This window comes from Sciurus vulgaris (genome assembly GCF_902686455.1).
Source record: "Sciurus vulgaris genome assembly, chromosome: 2".
NCBI classification, from domain to species: Eukaryota; Metazoa; Chordata; class Mammalia; order Rodentia; family Sciuridae; genus Sciurus; species Sciurus vulgaris.
In genome coordinates this window covers 64,534,258-64,561,555 of record NC_136462.1, presented here as the reverse complement: position 1 = coordinate 64,561,555, position 27,298 = coordinate 64,534,258, and the positions used below count along the sequence as shown (strand labels likewise).

The 27,298-nt window shown below is 32.5% G+C and overlaps 2 protein-coding genes across 18 annotated transcripts in view; one reads left to right on the top strand and one right to left on the bottom strand.

The window, feature by feature from the left end:
- The window catches only part of MIPOL1 (mirror-image polydactyly 1), a 326,832-nt gene extending 303,705 nt beyond the window's left edge, over positions 1-23,127 (top strand). For 14 of the 15 annotated variants that reach the window (XM_079120134.1, XM_079120138.1, XM_079120140.1 and 11 more), the window contains one exon: positions 21,247-23,127. In XM_079120134.1, coding sequence (XP_078976260.1) covers positions 21,247-21,313 — 67 coding nt within the window. In that variant the 3' untranslated portion in view covers positions 21,314-23,127. Of the gene's footprint in view, positions 1-14,953; positions 15,016-21,246 lie in introns of all 15 variants that reach the window. The other variant, XR_013760621.1, reaches the window with a different exon arrangement.
- The window catches only part of FOXA1 (forkhead box A1), an 82,298-nt gene that overhangs the window by 19,183 nt on the left and 35,817 nt on the right, over positions 1-27,298 (bottom strand). Inside the window, exons 3-4 of one of the 3 annotated variants that reach the window (XM_079119772.1) lie at positions 14,558-14,591; positions 14,330-14,390 (exon numbers count right to left, since the gene is read on the bottom strand). In XM_079119772.1, coding sequence (XP_078975898.1) covers positions 14,351-14,390; positions 14,558-14,591 — 74 coding nt within the window. In that variant the 3' untranslated portion in view covers positions 14,330-14,350. Of the gene's footprint in view, positions 1-12,249; positions 14,391-14,557; positions 14,592-27,298 lie in introns of those variants that run through there. The other 2 variants (XM_079119774.1, XM_079119773.1) reach the window with 2 other exon arrangements.

Here is a 27,298-nt window from a genome sequence, read left to right as displayed (position 1 = left end):
CTTACAAAATAGAAAGACCTCCCATGCTCCTGGATAGGCAAAATTAATATTGTCAAATGATCATACTGCCAAAAACATTATATAGATTTAATGCAATTCCTATTAAAATCCCAATGACATTCTTCATAGAACTAGAAAAAGAAATCGTGAAATTCATTTGGAGAAATAAGAGACCCAGAATAACCAAAGCAATCGTTAGCAAGAAAAGTGGAGCAGGAGGCATCACAATACCAGACCTCAAACTGTATCAGAGCCATAGTAATAAAACAGCATGGTATTGGTACCAAAACAGACACATAGACCAGTGGTACAGAATAGAAGACACAGAGACAAACCCACATAAACACAGTTATCTCATACTAGACAAAGACACCAAAAACATTCACTGGAGAAAAGATTGCCTATTCAACCAATGGCATTGGGAAAATTAGAAATCCGTATGTAACAAAATGAAATTAAACCACTCTCACCATACATGAAACTCAACTCAAAGTGGATCAAAGACTTAGGCACTAAAACAGAAACCTTACACTTAATAGAACATTTAGGCCCAAATCTTCACCATGTCAGCTAAAGATCTGACTTCCTTAACAAGACTCCTAGAGCACAAAAAGTAAAATCAAGAATCAATAAATGGGATGGATCCAAACTAAAAAACTTCTTCTCAGCAAAGGAAACAAATCAGTAACGTGAAGAGAGAACCTGCAGAATAGGAGAAAATCCTTACTACTTGCAGATATAGTGTTAATCTCCAAGATATATAAAGAACACAAAAATCTTAACACCAAAAAAATAAATAAATAAATAAACTGATCAATAAATGGAACTGAGCAGACGCTTCAAAGATGAAGAAATACAATCAATCAACAAATAAAAGAAAAAATGTTCAACATTTCTAGCAATTAGAGAAACAAAACTAAGATTTCATCTCACTCCAGCAATTATCAGAATACAAGCAACAATAAATGGGGAAAAAGGTACACCCATACATTGCTGGTGGGACTGCAAATTGGTTGAACCATTTTGGAAGATTGAGATTCCTCAGAAAACTGGGAATGGAACCACCATTTGACCCAGCTATTCCACTCCTCGTTTTATACCCAAAGGGCTTAAAATCAGCATACTGCAGTCCCAGCCACATCAATGTTTACAGCCCTAGCCACGATAGCTGAACTATCGAACCAACCTAGATGCCTTTCAGCAGATGAATGTATAAAGAAAATGTGGTATATGTACAAAATGGAATATTACTCAGCCTTAAAGAAGAATGAAATTATGGTATTTGCTGGTAAATGGATGGAGTTGGAGAATATCATGCTAAGCAAAATAAACCAATCCCAAAAAATCAAAGACTAAATGTTTCTCTGATACCTGGATGCTAATTCACAATGAGGTGGGGCTGGGGGGTGGCTAGAAATGAATAGAGTTACTTTGGATTAGGCAGAGGAGAGTAAAGGGAGGAGAAGAGGGTATGGAGTGTAGGAAAGACAGTAGGATGAATTGGACATTATTACTCTATGTGCATATCTGACTACATGACCAGTGTGATTCCATATCATGTACATCCAGAAGAATGAGAAGTTATACTACATTTTTGTATGATTGTCAAAGTGCATTCTAGTGGCATGTGTAACTAATTAGAACAAATTTTAAAAAGTTTAAAAAAAAAAAACCTCAAACAATAAGTAATCTATGAGAATGCTCACTTCCCCAAGTCTTCACTATATAGTAGGTTGTTAACATTCCAATCTGAGAGGTAAAAAATTGTGCCTTATTTTAACGTGCATTTCTTTAAGAATAGTTAAGCATTTTTTATATTAGCAATGTATTTTTCTTTTTATATGAATTGCCCATTAATGCCCTGTTTGCATTTTCATATTGAACTGTGGATCAATTTTATTTATTTCTAAAACCACTTTGACTAGTAAGCAAATTAGTTTTTGAATTGCATATACTGTCAGCATTTTTTCCATGTATAAATTTGCTTAGATTACTTTTTTCCAACAAATATTTTTTATTTTTCTTTTACATTGTCAGGTTTATTTGATAAATTGTGGTATTTTATGATAACTGAGGCAGCTGGCCTTCTTTTGAGTTGCTTATTTAAGGTTTATTTTTATTATTATTTATGATTATCCAAAAAAGAAATAAAGCATTAGAAGGCTAGGGGTATGGCTCCACAGTAGAGCACCTGTCTGGCATGCACAAGGCCCTGGATTCAATCCCCAGCAACACACACACACACACACACACACACACACACACACTATATATATATATATATATATATATATATATATATATGAAGAAAACACTATAAGTGTTTATCAATGTGATCTTTGTGTACTCTTTGTGTACTTTTTCTTTTAGCAAGAAGTTTTTATTAATTAGTTCAGTAGATAATAGTTTTCATACTTTAACGCCAATTCAGCTTGGTTTATCTTAGCAAATAAACTATTTAGTCATTGTCCTTCAGCCATAAATCTCCCATTCCAAAACAAATATCCTTCAAGGATAAAACAAACAGGATCAAAATGTAATGAGAGGTCTGAACCCTTAGATGCTAGATTGCCTTCACTTGGGTGTGGGGATTAAAGGAAAGAACCTGAGATAACCCTGACTATAAAAGGAAATCTTTCTTTAGGTTTAAATGGTCTTTTTAAATATTATAAATATTTAATTAGAAAAAATGCAGGGCCTTGATTTATGTTGTTAAAAAACAATGAAATAAGTAGTTCTTCCATCTTCATGAACCATGTGTCCCTTAGTTTATCTTTCTGGAAAATTTATAGCATAATATGAAGCAAAATTATAAAATCTACATAGTATAGATTTCTGAATATAAATGTTACAGCTATTTTTAAGCCTCATTCTCTCTGTCAGGCTTATAAGATACCCAAACCTGTGGAAAGTTCAGCAAAAATTGAGAATGGAAAAAGGAAAAACAAAAAGAGGTTACATTTTTCTCTTTTAAATACCCACTTGTCCAGAGAACGTGCACCTAATAGAATAGGCCCAAATCTTCACCATGTTGGCTTAGGACCAGACTTCCTTAACAAGACTCCCAAAGTGTAAGAAATAAAATCAAGAATCAATAAATGGAATGAATTCAAACTGAAAAGCTTCTTTTTAGCAAAGGAAACAATCAATAACATGAAGAGAGAGCCTACAGAATAGGAGAAAATCTTTACCACATGCATCTCAGATAGAGCATTAATCTCCAGGATATATAAAGAACACAAAAAACTTAACACCAAAAAAAAAAAAAAAAAAAAAAAACCCAATCAACAAATGGGCTAAGGAACTAAACAGACACTTCACAGAAGAAGAAATACAATCGAGCAACAAATATAAGAAAAAATGTTCAACATCTTTATCAATTAGAGAAATGCAAATCAAAACTACTCTAATAATTCATCTCACCCCAGTAAGAATGGCAATTATCAAGAATACAAAGAAAAATAAATGTTGGAGAGATTGTGGGGGGGAAAGGTACACTTGTACATTGGTGATCAGAATGAAAGTTGGTGTAACCATTATAGAAATTGATACAGAGATTCCTCAGAAAATGTGGAATGGAACCACCATTTGACCCAGTTAATTATCCCACTTCTCACTTTAAAATCAGCATACTACAGTCCCAGCCACATCAATGTTTATAGCAGCTCAATTCACAATAACTGAACTATGGAATCAACCTAGGTGCCCTTCAACAGATGAATGGATTAAAAAAAGTGGGATATATATATTATATATATATATATATGGGATATATATTATATATATATAATGGAATATTCTCAGCCTTAAAGAAGAATGAAAATGTGGCATATTACAGTAAGTGGATAGAACTGGAGAACATCATGGTAAGTTAAATACGCCATTCCCCAAAAAACAAAAGCCAAATGTTTTCTCTGATATGTGGATGCTAATTCACAATGTTGGGAGTGGAGTAGGGGAAGAATAGAGTTACTTTATATTAGATAGAAGGGACTGAGGGAGGGGAGGAGATAATAGAATGAATCAGACATTATTACCCTGTGTACATATGTAACTGTATGACTGGTGGGATTCTACATCATGTATAACCTAAAGAATGAGAAATTATACTCCATTAGTATCAAAGTGCATTCTACTGTCACGTATAACTAATTAAAACAAATTCAAAAAATTAATGTTTGTTATCATTAATAGTTATGTACATGTGTTTATCTTGATTGAAACAAATATTAAATATCTCGATGATAGGCTAAACATTTGGAAAATGCTTATTTACCCATAATATTTATGTATGTAGACATATATACATATATATGTTGCAAATTACTAAAGCAATACACATGTATTTTAGCTGTATTTTCAAAATATAACTAAACAACTTGGCATTTTTACAAAATGTTTTGTATACTAACAATTTTATAAACATTGTATCACAACATTGTGACACATTTATGAAATGACATATTTCTATCATATATAATTGTAAGTGCCTTTAAATCTGTAGTATGGTTATCCCATAATTTATTTAACTAATTTATTATTATTGTTACTATTTACTTGTTTTGAAATATTGCTTAAGTGAAGATGCTTGCTGCTAGCTAAATATTTATACAAATCTGCAATTATTACAGAGAGCATAAATTTATGAGAGTGGAATATTTGAGTTAAATAAGTTTAAAATCGTTAGAAAATATTTCTATCAATCGGAAAAATAATTAGACATCTATAGAAATACCATTGAGGAACTACAGATTTTAACTTCCTTTGGGTACATGGAAAAGAGAAATAGGGTGCAGGTTTTTCACAATAAATAAATACTTCATCTTTTCTCTAATTATAAAATAGATCATCAGAAAGTTTTCTATAAGAATGACCTAAATTATAAAAGATATTATCTATGTAATTTTGATTTACTTTTTATGGTACCAGTACTGAATAAATTTTTATTCAAAATTTCTATACTTTTTAATGTATTTTTAATAAACTTCAAAGACACTGTACATAACAAAGCAAAATGATGGTTTAGAAGATGGAAAAGGCAGATCGTTTGTCCCATCAAGGGGTGCCCTGCAAGCATTTGAGTAGATTGAGAGAAAAGTTTAGAAAAAAATAATAGCTTGTTTAAGGATGGTAAGTCACCCTCTCTTCTCAGTAAGCACGTCAACATAGTGGGCCGGCACTTTTGACAGTTTAAAGTGAATGATTAAGTCTTTGGGTGTATGAACTTAATGTTATAAGCACTACACATTTGGAAACCTTTTGGCAGGAAGGTGACAATTAAGAATAAGTCGGGCATGGTGTCACATGCCTATAATCCTCGAAACTCAGGAAGCTGAGGCAGAAGGATCATAAATTCAAGGACAGCCTTGGCAATTTAGGGAGACTCTCAGCAACTCAGAAAGACCTTTCATGGTAAGTATAAAAATTGTTTTTTATTAGTCAACTTAGTGTCGAAAATCTAAAATATCTTATCACATTTTGGAAAGATATAGAATTTTAGTGAAAAACGTGGACCAAGTTAAGGGAAAAGAAAATAATAAATTTGGGTGTATTTTCATCTCTGTTACTGTTACTACAAGATAAAGAGAAAGACAACTAACCAAAAAACTGTGTCATGTATTAGCACTGTTTTGAATCTGGTGAGATATATTGAAAGTGTGTCATATATCCATTGCCCACAAGATGTTTATAGTATTGGTATTTAGGTTTTTTTTTTTTCCAAAATACTGCCACATTTAATGTTCTTACAGCTAAATAACTTGGAGAATGCACAAATTCCTACCAGTAAAATCATTGAATTAAAAAGAATTTGGTCATAATATATTTATATTTTCTGCATCATTCATTTATTATTTCATGGGATAGACCGGTGTTGAGTAATGTGTTCATTGTTCAGTGAAGGTAACACCATTTGAGAAGGAAGGTTTCAGCCCTGGAGAATGGGTGGGATATGAATAAGCAAAAAGGAAAGAAAGGGTAACAAAGAGGAGAAAAGAAGCATAAATAAAGCAGAGAGAGGTCCAGAGGTCAATCTGGCAGGAATAGAGAGGTTCCTGTGGATTGACATCATATAGGTGAGGCAGGGCTGAATCACTGAGAGCCTTCAAGGTATGCTAAGACATCTAGATTTCATGTGACAAGGAATTAGAACTCATTATAGAGTTTTGAACAGCAGCAGTGATAACTGTATGAAAAGAGCATTTTAGGAACATTGGTTTCTCCCTCATTTGCAAGATTAATTGAAGTTGATTGGTATTAGAGGCAAAAGTACCAGCAAAGCAGCAATCATAATAGCATAGTATAAGACAGACAGATGGTAAGCTAGTGTGGACTGGTAGCAGTGAAAACAGAAGGAAGAGATGCATATCAGAACACTATAGAGAAAATAAGATTTGGTGAAGAGATGTGAAAGGTAAAGAAGTTAAAGAAGTCAGTGTTTTAAGGATTTTCTGCCTGAGAGAGGGACAACACAGTACCATTAATAGAATGTCTTTAGTTCAGTGCTAATAACTAATTTCATTTTCTTTTTATGTAACCCTAACTTATAAACTTATGAGAAAAAATATTAAGTTGAGTTTGAGAACAGTACTGCCAGATGACAGATATAAAATTCATCAAAATTGGCTTCCAGAAACTGAACAGCCAAAGAAGAGGAAGGCTTCTTCAGATTCTTCTCTGAGAATAATAGAAATACCATGAGAATTTCTCTGGAATGATGGCAATTTAGATTATAGAACCCTATTTCCTACATAATTAAACTCTTTCCACAGAGTTTAGTACTAAAAGTCAGAATGTCCAAAGTTATTTTGAATCATAAAGATTATTCTTAAGAGCTGTATCTCAAGCCATTCAAAGATAGGCCAAATGTCAAGGCTGTGGCTTGAGGTGTCATTCTTCAAAGGCAATATGTAACTCTTCCACTGGGCAAACAGCAGATCAGTTCCTGAGCTGATGTCAGTCAGATTGGGAAGAATTATCTGAACTAGCCTGGTGTGTGAATATTTAAAAGTCCAGATATAAGCAACTGAGAACAGCATGCAGAGAGGATTTTACTAATTATTTTGTTTAAAAAGGCACAGGATGAGGATGGCCTGTTAGCAAAGATTTTTAGCAATTATCCATTAATGATGCCAGGCAATTTGCTCAAAAATTTAGGTAACAAAACACATACCAGAAGAAGTAGCACTGCACATTGCCTAAACCTGGACTAATCTACAGAAAAACACCATCAGTTGTAATGTTCATATATCATGCATTATTGAGTCTTGGAAAATCCTTAGGGATTTTATCAGGAGGCAAGTATAAGGCTATTGTCTTTGTACCTAGATAGGGATTGCTCTACCAATTAAGATAAAAGGATAGTTTTCATTGGCCTTTCAGATTATACTCTAATACTCTGTAAATCATAATCATTATAAATATGAGTCTATATTATCTGTGCTGCCAATTTCAAGTAATTTCTAGAATATAAAGATCTATATTAAAGCACAAATGATGTAAGTCTGAAATAAATCACGTGAAAAAATCCACCTTTGCTAATAAATTACTCACTGTAAATAAATTTGAAAATGAATATAATTCACATTTAAGACTGTTAGTCTTGATGCAGTTTAGTGAAGAGTGTTCTATCAATTAGAAAGTTAATGTGTCCCTATGTCACTAACTTGCTACCAAGGAATAATCTACATACTGACAAGAAAGCCCATTAATTCCTAATACTAACACTTTAACGCATAAAAGAAAGATGTATGTGATTTAATTTCAAGACATCTATGGTGCTCAGAAAGTATTAACTGTGAAGTGAATGGATATTAAGGAATGGAAATTACATTTACAAGTGGCATATAAAATCAAAAAAAAAAAAATGAAACTCGGTCAGAAACTCTAGTCTTTATATGCATCCAGAATTCTTTGTCTGCAAAGTATAAATATTTAGTATATATTTGGAATACACAGTTTTTCAGATAAATGAATATATAAACCTGTTCCATTCTTCAACATAAGTAGCAAAGGCCTTTATAACATTTTTCATTTTATGTGTTTTGTGATGGCATGACTATTTAAATGAAGTATACTCTGTGTTAAGTATGCATCATAAAAATTTCAGAATAATCTGCCTTTTCATTGTTATGTTACTTAACTAAATTTTGATGTTTTAGAAAGATGGATCTCTCAGTTCAAAAAATTTAGGACTCTATAAAACATCTACGTCCAGTAGCCTACAACTTTCAACTGCCAAAAGGAAGCAGTAACAACCTAAGTGTCCAAAAATATCATGAATGAAATTGTACTCCAAGCTTCTATTTATTGTGTGCTTATCTAGAAACCAAGGATCAATTCTACATAGGAAAAAAGACATTAGAGACAATATGATTGAACAGTTTCAGAAACAGTATTTAAGAAGGAAATAATTTGTCACTCATAATTTTTAACAAAAACACCCTAAAAATATTGGAACTGTGATGTGTTAAATAAAAGGATTACAGGCTAAAAGAAAGAAGTTTTCTATGAGCCTTCAGATGTTACTAAAGCAAATGTTCAAATGTATTGTCCTAGAAGTGGGGGAGCAGGGCCAAAACACAAATGCCAAAAAATAAGGAAAAAAAAAAAAAAAAAAAGAGGAACTTTCCCACTAATGAACATTCTTTTTTAAAAAATACCATTAATGTACCCTGTCTTGGATTCTTAGAAATCAAGTGAATTTTGAGTCTAATAATAGCTAAAATAGTTACCATTTGCTTTTCATTATTTTTATTCCTATTTGTGACTTTGATCCTTCTCCCATAGAAGATGCAGAAGCCGATTTTGCTAGTTAACCAAATATATAATGATGAGCAAAATATACATTGTACTTACCCATCTTGTGAGGCCTCATGGGTCTCCTTCTGCCCTTCCTTCCTTTCTTCCTGCCTTTCTTTTTTAGTACTGGAGAATGAACCCAGGGCCTCACATATCCTAAGCAAGCACTCTATCACTCATTATTTCTTTCTGTCCTTTATTCTGATAATTCTATACATGTTTTTACACAGAAAAATTATTTGGGAGAAAGGACCATATTAGATTTGATTAATTTGGCAGTAATGTTAGAAACCAACATACCAATTATTAAATAGCATTAGTTTTAAAACTAAATATTGGTGGTGCATTTCCATATTTGGCTGGAAGGGTTCCCCTCTTTCTTTTTTAACACATTAGACCCAGCCAATAATGCCAACTGATAAATTGTTACTGGTTTTGAGTTTTCCTTGCATCTTATGTATTATTTAAATATCCTCTGATATGCAAAGTAAAAGAACCCAATAAAACTATTACTTAATTCATTCTGTTACCTAGATCACTTTCTGATGTCAAGAGGCTTAAGCAAAATAGTTCTATTATCTTTTGTTAACACTTTCATAATAGTGTCATTCATGCACTACTGCTGCCATGAACTAACTGAAGTCCAGTGGACAATCTGGACATCTAATTTATGAAGTACTAATTAGACCCAGGCACAATGTTGTACTCCTATAATCCCATCTACTTGGAAGGCTGAGAAAGGAAGATCACAAATTCATGCCCAACCTGGGAAATTTAGCAAGACCCTGTCTCAAAAAAAAAAAAAAAAAAAAAAGATTTTTTTTTTTTTTTTTTTGAAGAAAAAGCTAGGATATAGCTTACTGGTAGGGATTTAATCCCTAGTACTGCAAAAAAATATACATGTGTGTATACACAATTTTAATTAAACCCTGGGTAAAATTACAGGAAGTTACTATTTTAAAAAATAAGACTTGAAATAAAACTACCTTAGAGACACTACAAAGAAGGAAACGTAGCTTTAATTCTTCTTCATGTTCTAATTTTTAAGTGGGGTAAAACAAAAGAATGCAGTTTTACAAACTGTTACTGTTTTATGTCTGATATTATCTTTATTAGTCATCTAAATACTGATGGATATTATAATTGATTAATGAGCCTCTTTTTTCCAGGTTTACCTAAAATAGTAAATATTAGTCCATGTATAAAATACAAGTGACTTTTCTGTGCCTTGTATACTTTGGGTCTTAGTGACATTGAATAAGGAATGTCATGTATCTAATTTAAGTGTTGTTGAATATACATGTACTGAGACTTCTCTATGTTCTTTTAATCTGAAAGATCAATCCATATTTCTTGCTTAATTTCAAGGTGTGAAGAAATTTCTTAGTGTTAATATAAATCTAAAAGTGATGCTAAATAAAGCATGATAAATAAAATGATCCAGAAATTGGGAGGTCTGAATACAGCTTATTGCCACATTCTATTTTCCTATTTTCCCATTCTCTGGTCCACAATATTCAAAATCTTAGAAGCACTTGAAAAAGGAATCATATGAATCTTACTATCGCATAACTCGATATGGCTACAAACCCCTCCCCATGGTCTATATTTATAATTTTGTTTCAGTAAAAAAACTTCATATGAAATGTTATCTATAATAGACACCCAGAAAAACCTGTGTAGAACAACTCTTTAAATGGTGCCATTCCCAGAATGAATGCTTAAGTATTTCTGAATGAATAAATGATAATCATTTATATAATTATATATGAGGAGCTAAATTAGTCTGCCCATATTATTTCTTTTTATACTTCATTCCAGTAATTATAGATATTTTTATATAGTAAAATTGGGGGAGTTAAAGGATTGAATTAGATTTGATTAATCTGAAAGTTATGACAGAAATCAACATACTAATTATCAAGTAGTAATGATGCTTTAAAGGTAAATGACTTTATTTCCCAATTTTTCTGGATATTTTTCTCTCCTTTTTTGAACACATGTTAGATGACCAATAATGTCAGTTGATAACAAATAGTGACAATCTTATATGTAGACAGAGATGATAGTCACATTTAAAAGAAAATGCAAATTCCTATATATAGGAATATATATTATGTATATATATATTTCAATATCTATCACTGACACTTGAGATTCCTCCATCAGAGAGTCACAAATTTGAGTTAAATAAAATAAATATATGTAGATGCACTTTTGTTTTCTGAATAACATAATGTCAAAAAGTTAGGGCATATGTTAAGGATTATTGAGAGGAGAATAAGAGGAAACTGGATTTTTCATTGTGAAGAAGAAATGTGTCATTGGTAAGTTTCTGTTTTATAGTTTCTCTCACTCTTATTCTCTAATGCTTAATGCTGTTGGAATTCCATTTTAATCATTTTCATTACAAATTCTTTTAGACTTCACTCCAAGAAATAAAGGAAAACTTCCATTTTCACAGTTCTGCACCATGACTAGCCTAAATAAAATTTACTTTGACCATTTGATAAGAGGTGTAGAGAAGACATGATCCAAAATCATTTTGAGAAACATGATAATTTTATAAGCTTTACTTTCTGAGTATTATCTTGTGTTTGGATAGTGGAGGTTGTGAAAAACATGTTTATTTATTTACAATATTGATTTTGGACTCATCATTTTTAAGTCAAAAACCAGAGCTGACAATAGAATGCATCTGCTGAAGCCTGACTTTGTAAACAAAAACAGGCATATACTCTGCTTCAGCCTGCATAGGCTCACTCCAAATTTTCCAGCATTTTAGTACTGATAAAAATTTTCACGTCCCATGACATTAATAAGATATTGAAGAGACCTGAACACAGCAAATCAAGTAGGTAGTAAGACAACCTTTTTTAAATTCGTTCTTTGGGTTCTACTTAATCTCAATGATCTTGATATGTGGATTAACAGAGAGAAGGTGGCTTTATTCTGTTATAGCATACCCATGTAAACTTTTGATGACACATTAACTAGGCTAAGATTTTTAATGCTGTCTTTTGTCAAGGAAGATTTAAAAACTTTTCCCTAGCCATTTATTTACATTGGTAATATTGTCCAAGAATTAAACAACTAGTTTTCCAATTTATTTGAGATAAAACTATTTAAAGTGGTATTCATCTAGGGTCTCTTTTTATTATCTACTTATGATAAAATATTTATAATGTCCTTTTAAAAATATTTTGACATCAATTTATATAATACGTACACTTTTTCCTTTAGTTAACTGGCCTTTTATAATCATTTTGGCTTTCTGCATTCCTCCTAGTATCAATTTTCTCCTCACTTTTCCTAGTATAATTACTGTTAAAAATTTCATCTTATTATTTCTATAATGTTCAATTTTAGATAAATAAATTATCTATGTTGAAATTAACCACAACCCATTATTAACAGTGAGATTACTGGGTCAGGTATGGTGGCACATACCTGTAATCCCAGCTAATAGGAGAAATTGAAGAGGAGGAATCCAAGTTTAAGGCCAGTGTAGCAACTTAGCAAGACCCTGTCTCAAAATAAAATTCTAAAAAGGGCTGAAGATATGTAGCACAGTGGTAGAGTGCTTGCCTAGCATACACAAGGCCCTGAGTCTGATCCCTAAAACCACAAAAATAAAAAGAATTGAGATTGCTAACCGATACAAAAATGTTTTAGGCTTAAAATTTTATAAAACAAGATCACTTTGTAACTCCTTTTCCATTTAATAGTAAAACTTTAGTTTTTGGTAAGATAAAATCACAATAATCACAATGTCATCATAGTATTATCAAATTGTAATATTTTTAGCCAGGCATGGTGGTGCAGGCCTGTAATCCCAGAGGCTCAGAAGGCTGAGGCAGGAGGATCAAAAGTTCAAAGCCATCCTCAGCAAAAGTGAGACTGTAAGCAACTCAGTGAGACCCTGTCTCTAAATAAAATACAAAATAGGACTGGAAGTATGACTCAGTGATTGAGTGCCCCTAAGTTCAGTCCCTGGTATCCCCTAAATTATAATATTTTAAAATTTATGATTTGATTTTCAAATAAAGTCAAAACCAGTTTTGAAGTGAATATGTTTTGAATCTTCAAATATATTCATAGTTTTAAGTGAATTTATCTTGAATGTTGAAAAGAAGGTACACTAGTCATTAAAATTAAAGTAGGTGCTATTTACTGTGAGTCATAATAGGCATAATATCAACTTCAGTAAGCAATGACCTACTAACACCACATTTGTCAAGTATCTTCACAGCTCAGAAACTTGCTCCATGTCACAATAAAACTGTATGAGTATATGTTTTTGGATATCTGTAAAAGCTCAAATTAAACCTGTTAGGTACTCTAACTCAAATAATTACCAATGATTTAGGATTACATCTTGCATCGTGCCCTGTTACTTTAGCTAGACCCACCTAGTCACTCACTGATCTGCTCACTAAGGACTCAATATGCTGTGGCAGCCAAACCAATTCTAGTTACTATATAAAGGGCCTAGCTACCTCTCAGGAATCAACCTCTATAGGTAGTTGGTAAAGAGAAATAATATAACTCTAAAATATATTGATTTCAGCAGTAATTTGACAAACCATCTCAAAATATTTTTGTGGACAAGACCAAAAATTATTGCACAGTTCAAAGAAGTCATAGCTAATTGAATATTTATACATATGATATTCTATAGGGTTATCTTTAAGAATTTTCCTCCTTTATACTTGGTTTTTCTTGTTCAACATTTTTCTCATTTCCTATGTTAAAAGGAAGAACAGTGGTCTTATCAAAAGTACAAGAAGTCATAGAGAATTTCAGGATGCCAAGAAATAATAGTTTTGGGGAAAATAAGTTCGATTTATCAACTAGCTCTAACAGGGAAAAAGGTAAAGTCTTACATTTAAGAACATTACCAGAGTGGAATCAAACTTGATCACAAATTTTTTTGGCAGCTGCTCCTATTAAGAGGAAGAATTTGTTTCCTCATTATTTGAATCTCTGTGGGCTGTGATTTACTTTGACCAACAAAATAAACTAGTGATGTTTTATAACTTCTAAACAAGGGCTTAAGGGCCTCACTGATTCCAGTTATTATGTATTACTAACTTCTGCTCACTGGGTTAGTAAAACTGGTCTCATTTACTTGAGAATAAGGTACCACATGAAGAGAAAGTCCTACAAGAAGTCAAGAATAACTGTGAGGCATATGCCACCTGGCATTAGTTCACTACAGCTGCATGAATGATTTCAGGCAAGGCTAGCAGATGAACTTTCCAGCTGAACCAAGCCCAAATTGACAGAATTAAATCAAGTAGCTATTGTTTCAAGCCACTAACTTGTAGGTGGTTTATTACACAGCAATAAATAACTGAAAGAGTAATTGTATATGACAAAAAGAAAGACTGGACTTTGTAGGCAAAGCAGGCTGAAGTATTATTGGGTGAATCATTTGCCCAAAGCTCAGTGTAAGCCAGTGGTGAAACGTGGCATCATTAAGGCAGAATTAATTGTCCTGGTCAAGAGAGAGATAAGTTTTCCTTACCTTGGTAATGACCAGACTGAATTACTTCATAGGGCTCAATATTTTAAAGATGTGGCATCCTAGAAAGATGTACATAGAACAGCAAGTAATGGTAAGCACTTGTTAACTTTAATGTACAAAGCCATTTGAAGATTAGAAGCATCCTCCAGGGGGGAAAAATATGCCAACTTTTTCAACATTTTGACAGTCCTTCATATAGAAAGTCAATGAGGTAATAATGACTTATCTTCTAGATAGTGGAAGAGCCAAGGAGATAAATTTTCTATTAAAAGAAGGAATAATATTCTGTGTAACTAATGAATATTCAACTCCATATTCTTTTCATTTTCTACCAATTTTTGTTTCTACTTTATTCACCATGACTTTTCAACCCACTCTCCCATCTATTTCTACTGTCACCTTTTCACTTACCAACTTCTCCGTGTCTATTTCAAATGTGAAGTCTTCGTTTTATTTTCCTTCTCAATTTCATTCTTTTCTCCTTTGATATTTCCTTTTTTTCTATATGTGCTTTTGTAAGCATATATGTTCACATTTAACATGAGCATGTCTTTATGCATAAATATCTGTATTTGCGTGTTTTATATGAATCTGTGTATCTTAGTCTGTATTTATATCTTTCAGTTATGGCTAAAATTGAGCAAGTTTTGTATTTCATTAGTCACAACTTCTACATGGGGGAGTAGGTAAGAATCATCAATTATCTGTCCCCTCACAGAATTGTTTGCTTCCTCTCTCCCAATCTTCTTTCCTTCTCCTTTTTTGCCCTATTCTTTGCTCTTTTCCATCTTCCTTCTGGAACCTTCTTTCCATTGTTACTACCTCATGTCTATCCACAACTTCTGCACTGAATGCATTATAATTCAATTTTGCCTGAAACTTGAACTGACCAAGGACATTTCTTCATCAGCCACCTACTACATACTTTCTCCCATACCCTACATAATAAGAAGTAGAGCTCTTCTGGCTCCCTGTTATATCTCCATATTTTCTTCATCCTTGTAAAAATATTTCCTTCATTAAGGCTCATATCATCTAATCTGATCGCTCCCTATTCCTCCTCTTTTATGATTTCTGCTGATCTTCTGGTCAATGCCATTCATTTAATGTCAGTCTCAGGCACCTGATTCAATGTCTTCCTCTCTACCACAAATTCTGCATTCATGCTAAGAAACTTCACTGTCAACAGTCTGTGTTGTTGTTTTGCTTACTGAATGTTAATGATGTTTATCTCTTCTCCTGCACCCTCTCAATCTTGTCATTACTAACAGTTTTTCTACATCTGAAATCCTAAGACCAAATTGTCTGTCTGATAATAACCACAACCTTATTCCAAATACTCTTGCTTGTTAGCCTCAACACAGATTAAAACATCCTGTCAATTGCTCCCTTCATTTTTTCCCTAGACTGACAATCTTTTCTAGACTTGCTTCCTTCTTTACACAATCTGTGATCTAGGTTTATTTTCTTTCTCCCCAGGATACTCAGTTTCTTTATACCCTTATCTTTCTCAATTCACTTGTCATATAAGTCATAAACTGAATTTCTTCTGTAATTTGCCCTCTCCATATCTATTCCCCAATATATAGAACTGATGGGGGAATAAAGTTATACTACTATGATGATCAATGTCTTCTACAAAATGGTAGTCTCTAGCTGTGGGTGGGCTGTCAGTACCACCCAACAAACCTCTTACATAGCCTGATACCTCTCTTTCTTTTCTTACTAAACTCTCACTGTTCTCTTTCACCTTCTTCCTAACCCAACTTTTAGAGGAGATCCGTCTCCTACTCCATGGGGAAAACAGAATCTAGAAGGCCTAATTTATGTCCGTTTCCTTCCTTCACACCTGCAAAATTATCCTCAGCTATATTCATCCCACCTCTTTCCTTCTGGTCTCCAAGGAAAAGTTTTCCAGCCATATTTTAAAGGTTTATCCTACGAATCATGCCTATGACTACATCCTATGAGACCCTACTTTAAAAAGTATCATCTTTCTCCCTTATATTATAGTATCTTTCCATAGTCTTCTTTTCCATAATCCATACCTATATTCACGTCATCCATTTTTTTTAAATTTTCTTAGCCAATCATTTCCTATAACTATAATCCTCTTTACTTTCTAGCTTCTTTTAGCTAGATAGACCAGGTCTATTTATCCTTTGCCTTTCCATTTTCACATTCCATTCTTGCTTCATCCCACTTCTACTGAATCATTAATATTGCACTGAAAAAGGTTACACTTTCCTGTCTAATCGAATTGGTATTTTTCACTTTGATCTTGTTTAAGCACCCATTTAACCTTGTTGATCATTCCCTTCTTGAAGTTCTCATCTCTCAATTCTGTACTACTACTTTTTGTCCATCTTTTACTTCTCTGACTATTGTTTCTCAAATTCTTTCCCTAATTTCTTTCTCTTATATATTTGATTCGTTTTGCTTCTGTCCTCTTTCAGTCTATTCTCCTTTTTTATTTCCCTCTCTAAATATTTCCATTCCCATGGCTTTAATTGTGAGCTAAGTAAGACCTAGTCTTGACCTACGCCCCCCAGCCTTACTTTTCTGCTGTCTTGCATCTCCTATTTCACCATCCTGAGAAACCACACCATTGGTTATGCTTGATAACGCATCAAGTTTTTCCCACATCTATACCTTCACACATTATTTCCTCTGCCTAAAACACCCATCCTTGCCCTGTCTCCATTCCACCTTTTTGGAGGTGGTAATTTCTTTCTCTTCCTTTAAAGCTTACCAGTCATTATCAGGAAGCTTTTACAGACCTCTCCTCTCCTTCCATACTCAGGCTAGGTTTCATTTAATACTCATGTTTATTCTTTTATTACAGCATTTACCAATAATGTATTAGAGTTAACCATATAAAGATCTACTTTCCCACCTTGCTGCTCCTTATAAACAAAGACCTTGACCTGTTCTTTGAATAATCAAAGCCTAGATTACATAAGAATTACCCAATAAACACTATTGATTCAACTGAAATCTACATAAAATTCTCCTTTTAATAGAACTTTTATATCCAAGCACCTATTTAACATTCCCACATGTTTCATCAATACTTAAAATATAAGTATCAGAATGAACTCATCCTCTCACACACGTTACCCCCAGCAGAAATCTGCTTTTCCTTTCCATTGCCTTGGTTAGGGTATTACTGTTTACCTAGTCACCAAGACCAAACACCTGGAAATCAGCCTTTTTGTCTTTTTAATTCTCTGTCCTACATATCTTTTGTCCCCTTCTGCCCATTCACATTGCTGCTCTGCTCTAATTCAGACCTTCAAGTCTATAATTTTTTTGTGGTAAAATAGTCATAACATAAATTTTAACTATTTTAAAGTGTTCAGTGGCACTCACATTACTGTGCCCCAGAGGATTTCTTTTAATAAGGAGCTGTAACCTTTGTAAAGTACACATGAGTGCTGGGGGTATAACTCAGAGTGCTTGCCTAGCACATATAAGGCTCTAGGTTCAATACCCAGCATGCAAACAAAAAAATACACAAAATTCAAATGATATTTCTAGATGAACAGGAATGTTTTCATTCTTTATTCAGAGAGGTTTCATAACTTCAAGTTAAAATTGGGAAAAAAAAATACACCAAGTGTTTCTAAAATTTTTCCAGTTTAAAGGTCAAATGAATGAATGATCACAGTAATCAAGATAAGAAATACAGAAATATGCATGCAAGATAAAATATTAAGTTTTGGTTTGGAAAATGCTAAGTGTCATAGGCCTGTGGTATTATTAACAAGAGGGGATATATTGAAAGCAGTTGCATATGTGAGTCTGAAACTTAAAAGAATTTTGGAATATGGGGGTCTGGATTTGGAAGTCATGAGCATTTAAGTGACATCAAAGGAGCAAATATGTCTCTCGAGGCCTGCAGGAGAATACATAAAGAAGAATGATAAAGTACATCAACATTAAAGAGACCAGCAGAAGAATAGCCATAGTGGTAAAATTAAAAAAAAAAAAAAAAATATATATATATATATATATATAAATATATATATATTTAAAGTCTTCTAATCCTTCTGCCATAATTGAGGGAGAGTGAGATCTTTGATACCAATGACAACCCTGAGGTAGAGTATTTTTAGTGGTTTTGCCTTTTCTGCTGGAAGGATGATTGTTATCCATCTCACTTGGATTTTTTGGTTCCTTGTACTGAAGAAGGATTTTAAAAAACTAAACATGTTTGATGGAGCAACTTCATCACCTAAATAATAGTAATGCTTTTTCTGGAAAGAAAGTTGTCCATCCAATAAGAATTCTCTTACTCTTATTCAATTGTACCAAAGCTGGTTCTCCCAGCCCTAACTCTAGCTTTTTTTCTATTTCATTTTCTATAATGAAGCTCTTTGGAAGAGATCATTTAGCAGTATGTAAAGCACTTGGAACCTATTTTAGTGCACTATATTATTTTCTTAAAGATATTGTTGATTTGGACAGTAAAGAATACCCTGCAGGCAAATCCTGCAAGGTGCTTCAGCAGACACACACACCTACCTTCCTGTTGGCACAGCCTCTGTTTGGCAGGTGTATTCCATTCCTTACAGGAAGGAATAGGTGCTTTATTGTATTTCAGAATTCAGTAAGCTTTTGCAAAACTAAGTAATTGACATTTTTCTCATTTCTGAGATCAAATTTTCATAAATCAGTCAACCTGGATAAACTGAGAATGTGGTTGATCTAGTAATTGTTGAAATACAGTGAAGACATTGCAAAGCATGATATTTAAGTATTTCCTCCTGACTTCTTTCCTTAGAGAGATATAAGACTTCTAAATGGAAAAATGCTCTAATGTATAAAAAGGAAACAAAAGACAAGCCTATCTGAAGAAGCCAAAAGAAGCACAACACAGATTCATCTCAGTAATTTGGTATTCCAATGATTCTAAATTTGTAGTAATAATAATCACAAAGTAGAACTTACTTTTATATTATGAGGAAGTGTTTTTTTAGTTAGTAGCTTTAGTGATACTATGAGGACAGGATATATTTAACCAACTTGAAAGCAGTATTTTCTGACTCTTACACAAAGAAATGCTTTAATAGCTTGTCAAGATTTCTACCGGGAACCTGTGTTAACCTGTGTTAACAGTTCATTCAAGTTACTATCAGAGTTTAGCAGTAAGCTTAGTGTTGTGATTTATGCTAAAATTTACATCCCTCTCTTACACAGTTTAAGTTAATAAAACTTTGCCTAAAAGGATTCATTGTAGTCCCATGAATCATAATATCTGGAGTGTATAAGATAGCAGATAACACTAGTTTTTGCCACTAAGGAAAGTCCAACTAATATAAACTAATCTATGAAGGCAGTGAATTTTTCCATGAATCTTCTAGTTGTCCCTCTAGACTGTTTTGGTAGATATACAATATTTATGCACCATTTGCAGTTGAGAAATCTATAGTAATAAAAGGCAAGAGTTATATTTTACTCTAAGAGAATTACTTTATTTCTAAAGGCAAAGATTTTGATGCACTGAAATATTCCTGTTTTCTGTTAACAGAAATCTTGCTATGTGCAGAATTATCTAATAAACTTGAACTGGTTTTCTGAGTTGTATGCAGTTGACTTGTTCGTTCCTTACTGAAAGTCTCAAATAGTCTAAACAAGTATGTTTGACACCAAGAATACCCTCATTCCTTTAGTGTCTAGCTCTGTACTGTGTTTATTTGCAAAGGACCCTCATGCATGGATCCATATAAATGAGGCAAACTGTGGAGCAGACTAGACTATGTCGCTCACCAAGCTTTGAGAAGGGGAGACTGTGTATATGAAAACTGCTGGGCATGATTTACACTTATAAGGAAGATTACTTGTGTGTAACATCAAGCAAGATTTTTGGTTGAGGTTTTATGCTTCCAGTAAGAAAATGAAAGAAGACCAATTAATGGTCTACTTCCATCATCTTTTGTTAAGCACAACTCTCACTGATCCACATGAATGTAATCTCCCACCCACAGAGCAGTCTAAGAGCACTGCAGAATGGACTTCTGAACTTTTGACTCTATTTTCAGTTTAATTGGTAGGTTTTAACTAAAAATATAATACTTCTTTGACTAAAATCTAGGTAATTCTTAGACTGATTACTCAGGAATAGAAACTTTTCTTAAATGTATAGAAAATCTGGTTATACTAGTGTCAAATCATTTGTACATATTTTGGGACATGCAGTTTTCCCCACCTAGCCACCTAATTCCTATCTATATTGTCATCAACTGACTCTAGGAAAAGAAAGAACTTTAATGTATAAGAATTGTACAGTAGGTTCAGGGTGGAAGAGAGAATACCTAGCATGCGTGAGTCCCTGGGTTAAAAAAAAAATACAGCATGCCAACCAATGTGTTGCTTATTTAGCTAAGTAACAGGTAGAAGCTTACTAGTATTTCTATATTGAAATACGTTTCTGAGGCTGGGGATGTAGTTCAGTGATAGAGCACCTGCTTAGCTGGTCAGGTTCTCTCCCCAACATCACCTAAAGAAAGAGAAAAGAGAGATGTGTTTCTCTTAGTTAAAAATCAGTTTGAAGCTGGTTTTACACTTAATATGCCATCCTGTCATTGAATAGTAAATGATTCATTCATGACCTTAGTGCAAGTATCCAAATGTATTGAAATGAATATCCTATATATTTTATGGCATGTAACATGGCATAATCTGAGGATCTGGGTTAAAGTTTGTGTTTTTGCTGCTTTTTTAACAGCAGCAAAATCCTTGGCATTCTGCAAGAGTGCCTCTCATTTACAGTAATGCTTTGTTTCTTAACATGACTACCAGGACTGCTTAGTCACAGACACATACTGTTCTTTTTCAGTCAAAACATTCCTAACAATAATTGTACTTTTTATTTTCTTCTTTTCTCCCTCCTGTTTCCCCTGCCCCCAACTTAGGTTAGAAAGGTTGGTGGACGTCCTGAGGAAGAAGGTTGGAACAGGGACCGTGAGGACAGTGATATGACTGAAAAAACGACCGTCTGGGGGAAGCGATCACATCTGGTGACCAGGCTGCTTCATTCAACACTGTGTAAACACTAAAAGCCTTAACTTAGCAAACAGTTGTTAGAAGTGGGACACTCCAACCACATTCCAAGCTGAGATAAAATCAAATCACAAATGTTTAACCACTTTGCTGCTGACTTGAGTTATTTATCCAAATATATTAAACTACAGACTTTTACCAATGGGTAGCTATAAGGATGCAGCTTATTTTATAACTATTTTATATCTCAACACCTTTAATATAAATCTTTTTACTGAGCGATCATTATAGAAACATGTAAAGTTGGTCAGGATCATATCTTCACATGTGGCCCTCTCTGAATCAAAGTACAGCAAAGTAAATATTGTCTAAGACTTAATCCACTGTGTTAGGTCAAAACTTCAAATAAATGCATTTTCCAATATAGAGTATATTTCATAACTGATAAAGGATGTTCAGACATGAGAATTTATAATATTCCTTTAGTGTACATATGTAATCTTTGTTAGTATTAAAGAATATTACAAATAGATGCCACAAATCAAATGTATAATTTGCTTTAATGAGTTTAGTACATTGAAATTACATTCATCAGGACATGATTTTGTTTCACTAAAAATAATACACACTATTGAATAAAAAGAGAAGATTGTTAATGTGTACTTATAAATTTATATTGTCAATATTTTTAATGTTAAGTCTGGATAATTATCTAAGCTCCACCTACACTGTAGAAACTGCCAAGTTTCTGTCTAATGGTAAGGGATACTTTTGGCTTGAAAATTAGCATGTGCCAGCATGTCTCTATCTGAAAAAGCAAGAAGCCATCAAATATATTAAGTATTCTTATTAATTATCTTTCTGTAGATTATTGTTTGAATTTTTGTTGTGAAGAAGTGAAATTCAGTATGTAATATACCACAAAATTATAACATGCAAATATTAGGACTTAGACAAAAGTAAACTTGCATTTTCGTTCAGGTTGCCTTTATTTCATTTAAGAATCAACAGTTAACTTAATTTAAGAGGTAATTTAAAAGTCAAAGCACAGCCATTACTTCTAATCATATGATGTGGTGAATAAAACTGAAATTCTGTGTATTTGGCTATATGGAAAAAATCATCATTATTTTAGACCAATAGATGAAAGGCCAATAGGAAATGACTATGCCAGGAGCAGGGTGAAATAAACAAACAGATTGAATTAGTGAAAGGTTTGTAGACAAATGTAAATTTATATACATTTTTACTTCATCATTAAGATTGAATTAAATTTGCTACCATTGCCTATTTTCAGGATTAGTATATTCAGGACAATGTATTGTATCATTCTTTAAGATGCCATTAGAGATTATCAATTTTTTTATTTACTTTGCAGAAAATTTTAAGGTGCTCGTCATAGGTGATAAAAGAATCATGAGGCTAAATATACCCCATACCTTCCTTATTAAATCTTTTTTTATTGAAGTAACAGACAGAATCATCCCATTGCATTAAAATTTGGAATTTATTCATGTTGCCTGCTCTTAATGATTTTTTAAATGATGAGACTTAGAAAATAAAGCACAACAAGGGTTGAAAATAAACTAACTGGATTTGCTCTATAGTTCTAAAGAGAATCATAATCTCTTATAGGCTAGTGACTATATAAACATAGAAATGTATCATTCTTTAGTCATACTTGGAGTGTTGTCTCTGGGCTTTAACTTAAACCCCTAAAAACTCCTTGTTTGAGGAAACAGTACCCTTTAAATCATCCAGGAGATGCAGGTAAGTAGGAAAACAGTTCTTGTCTTAAAGAACAAACTAACTTTTCTTGGGTTACTTTGGGATTTTAAAATACATGAAGTGCCATATCAAGATATCTTACAGTTTCCAAACATCTCTTCCTATACCTAAATGATCATATTAGAGCAACCAATTCCTATAATCAATATTGTGAAGTTTTATAGAATATGGTTGTAAAGTGCAGTTTACAGAACAGTTCTAATATCCACTTTTGTTCAGCAGAAGCCGTCTCCCAAAATAACCCATCCCCTTGAAAATGAGTTATCTGCAAAATTAACAAATGCAAAGTATTACAGACAAATATTGTCTTAATTGATTTCTTACAGTTAAAACTAACTTTTTTGCTTTTAATGCCTTACTAACTGAAAATCAGGTAGCCATATATTCAATCCTAGCACAACTTCAGAAATGTTCCACTCTACTCAGAAATGTTGCCATGAGTTTGCTTTAAACATCATCAAGTATAATTCCTATAATAACATGAGAATTCACTTCTTGTAAAAATAAGTAGTCCAAGGAAAGGCAGAAAAAATGTTAACATTTGTAACACTTGATGATTTACAAAGTCCTTTCACATCTTTGTTTTTATTTGATCCTATCAACAACCATATAATAATAATAAATTATTTATATCAACTTTATAATAATGATTATAAGGGCTTTAGTGGTAGTGTTATCTTTGTTATAAAATGCTATTTAGATGAGGAAACAGAATCAGGGTATCTTGGAACTTGCCGCAGACTGACTAGGACTTAGAACTAAGGGCTTGTAACTATACTCCATGCAACTATAGGTCTTCAAACCTTTCTGTTAGAGAAAACAAATGTAGTAAAGATTTTAACTCTTGTAATTTTTGTTATTATTGTACCATTTATTTTATACACATAAATATGAATTCCCTAACCATCTAAAGACTGTACACATTTCTTTCCATGAAGTACAATAATGTGAACTGCATGCATAGATAGCATCTTGGTATGACCAACTATCATATGACAGTAGCAGCATGCTGTGCCTCAGACTTCTCTAAAATATAATCTTGAAGTGCTTTGGACTATTTTCAATTTGGCCTCATGGTAAATCCTAACACTGTAGTTTTATACATAGTGATCTAAACTTCAAGGCTTGCTCTACCTCCTAGGGCAACTATTAGAGATAAAGCTATACATAAGCAAAGTTATTGGTTATAAGCAATGTGTAGGCAGTTTTAGCAAAATTATTAATCATTAATATGTTTATTTTTAATTCTACTTTTATAAATAAGCCATTGTGTTTAAAAGTAACTAAAATAGTTTTACTACTTTATAGAAGAAATATTCTATATTATTTTCAGTGATAAAATTGATCCTTTGTATATTTTCTTATCCAATTAAACTGAAGAGGGCTTGGGATTTAGCTCAGTGCCGAACACAGACTTAGCATGCATGATGGTTCAATCCCCAGTACCAAAAAAAAAAAAAATTAAATCTTTTTATAATCACATCACTTACTGATAAAATTAGTTTATTTTACAAAAAAAGAATATTGAAGATTCGTAATTTTAATATTGTATAGTGTCACAGAAAAACATTTTATATGAAATATTTTTAAAGATCACAATTATTTCTTAAAGTTAATAGTCATAATTAATAAGGCATTAGATGATAAAATAGCCATGAAACATTTCATCTCCTCCCATGTGGCTTGTGTGGAAGTCAGATTTTTCACAGATATTATTGTTCTTGGTTCTTGTCATGTACAGTTCACATATTTATTCATATATACAAGATATACACACACAGACACAAAATCACATTTGCCTTTTTAAAATATTGATTTATAAGTCAACTGTTGAGCTCTAGTGATTTCAGCATTTTGTTCGTGTTTTATTGGAAATGCACGTTGTTACTGAGGCTTTTAAACAAATACATGAAATGGTTGAAAGATTTATATCGCTCGTGCTTAGCTAAATATGTCATCTCTAGAAAAGCTGTGGTTTATTTTGGCACTGTTTTAAAAACTCAAATATTTTAAACATTTGTTAAGTTGGAGCTTGCACATTTCAACTAGTAGCATACGTTCCAGAATAGCATCTCCAGTTACCAAACTTTTTGTAATCCTTTTACTGTAATAACCTTTTTTGCAAAGGTTTCTTTTCTTTTTCGTTATGTACTTTAATGTGAGGTTAAAGTTATTACCTTTTTGATGTAGGACTTCATAATAGAATTTGGCAATGATAAGTGTATTTTTGAGAATCATTAGAATGTTGTATGCTATTCGTCTTCTTTGCAGAAGTATTAATATGCCTACTTTTAAATTTATTTTATAAATATAGTTTTGGAGTATACTAGTACTTTGAAAACCACCAGTTTCTTGACTGTATGATTATTAACAAAGATGTATTTTAATGTACAGTCATATCTAAAAATATGTATTTACTTTTTTTTCACAATCCCCTATTGCAAATCCTACAAGTTTTGTTGCAATTTTTATACATTGATCTTAATTAGATTTGAAAGTGTACAATCCTGAAGACACTGTACTGGATATATACTATAAAGTATACATAGCAGTAGGGAAACAGATTGTTTCCTATAAATATTATCTTTGGTAAATATGGTTAGAAAGAACTTAAGGAAGGAGATCAAATTATTTTAATTTAAAAATAATAGATTGGTTCAAATCTATTGCAAGCACCTCTAATAATTTTGGAATGTGTGTGGAATTTTGTTGTAATCAAGAGCTGAAATCTGCTGAGTATAGTGGCACACACCTGTAACCCCACTTCTGGTAAAGAACCCTTGGGTTCAATCCCATTAACAGAAAAAAAAAAAAAAAAAAGCTAAAATAACAATATCACTTCTGTTGTATTTGATTATTGAATCATAATGAGATAAATATAAATAAATTATGTAACTATGTAGTAAACTTTGAAATTAAAATAACAATATCACTTCTGTTGTATTTGATTATTGAATCATAATGAGATAAATATAAATAAATTATGTAACTATGTAGTAAACTTTGAAATTAAAGCTTAGGGTACATGACAAAAAAAGACTGAAATGAGGGTGAACAGGAGGAGTCTTCAGGAAAGATTCTACAAATTGGTGATAATCTAAACTGACATAGTACTAATTGTGTCTCACCGTGTTTGAGACACGATGTTGTCTCACCAAGGCCTTCATGATGATGTGGTACATTTTACTTCTGCATCTGTATACAATGATCACATTCTTACTATTTTTACTTTGAAGAGTCAGTTATTTTAAGGAAATTTTAAAACTAAGATATTTACCCATGTCTATCATTTCTAGTGTTCTTTTCCTTGTGTAGATCTCAGTTTCCACCAGTTACTTACCACCTGCCTGAAGTATTTATCATCCACTCTAATGTAGGACTATTGGTTCAACTTTTGAATGTCAGAAAATGTTTTTCTGCCTTCAATTTTTGTAATTACTAGATAAAGAATTTTCAGTTTCTGAACTTTTTTTGTCATCTGTTATAAAATTTGCTCTAGTATCTCTGGCTTGTTTTGTTTCTGTTAGCATTCTTATTGTGGTTCTTTGTAAATAGTATGTCTTCTGGATGCTTTAAAGATTCTCCCTATTTCACTTATTTTAACTAATTTGATTATGATGTGTTGTGGTATAGACTTCTGCATCTTTCTGTGCTTGTGATTTGTTGAACTTTAATGTATCTGTGAGTCTGTGGTTCATCAGAAAAATTTCAACCATTATTTTTCCAATGCTTTTGTCCAGCAGTTTTTCCTCTCCTTCTGAAATTACAACACAATGTATACTAAGCCACTTAAAATTCGTCCACAAAAAATCATTCATGTTTCATTCCTTTTTTTTTTTTTTTTTTTTTCTTTTGGCATTCTCATTTTCCCCTATGTGTTCATTCTGGGTAATTTCTTTTCCTTTGTCTTCAGAGTTAATTATCTTTTCTTTTGCAGTGTCTAGTGTGCTGTTAATCCTATCCAGGGCCTTTTTCTTTACAAACATTGTAATTTCTTGTCTTTAACAGTTAGAATTCAGTCTTTCTTTCTAATTTCTTTCATGCCTCTCCTTGTTCATACTTTGACTTATTTTGGGGAACACAAGAAAATATAATGGTTTTTATTGTCCTTGTTTGTTAATATTAACATCCGTTCAATTTCTGAGTCAGTTTCTGTTGAGTTTTGTTCTGGTACAA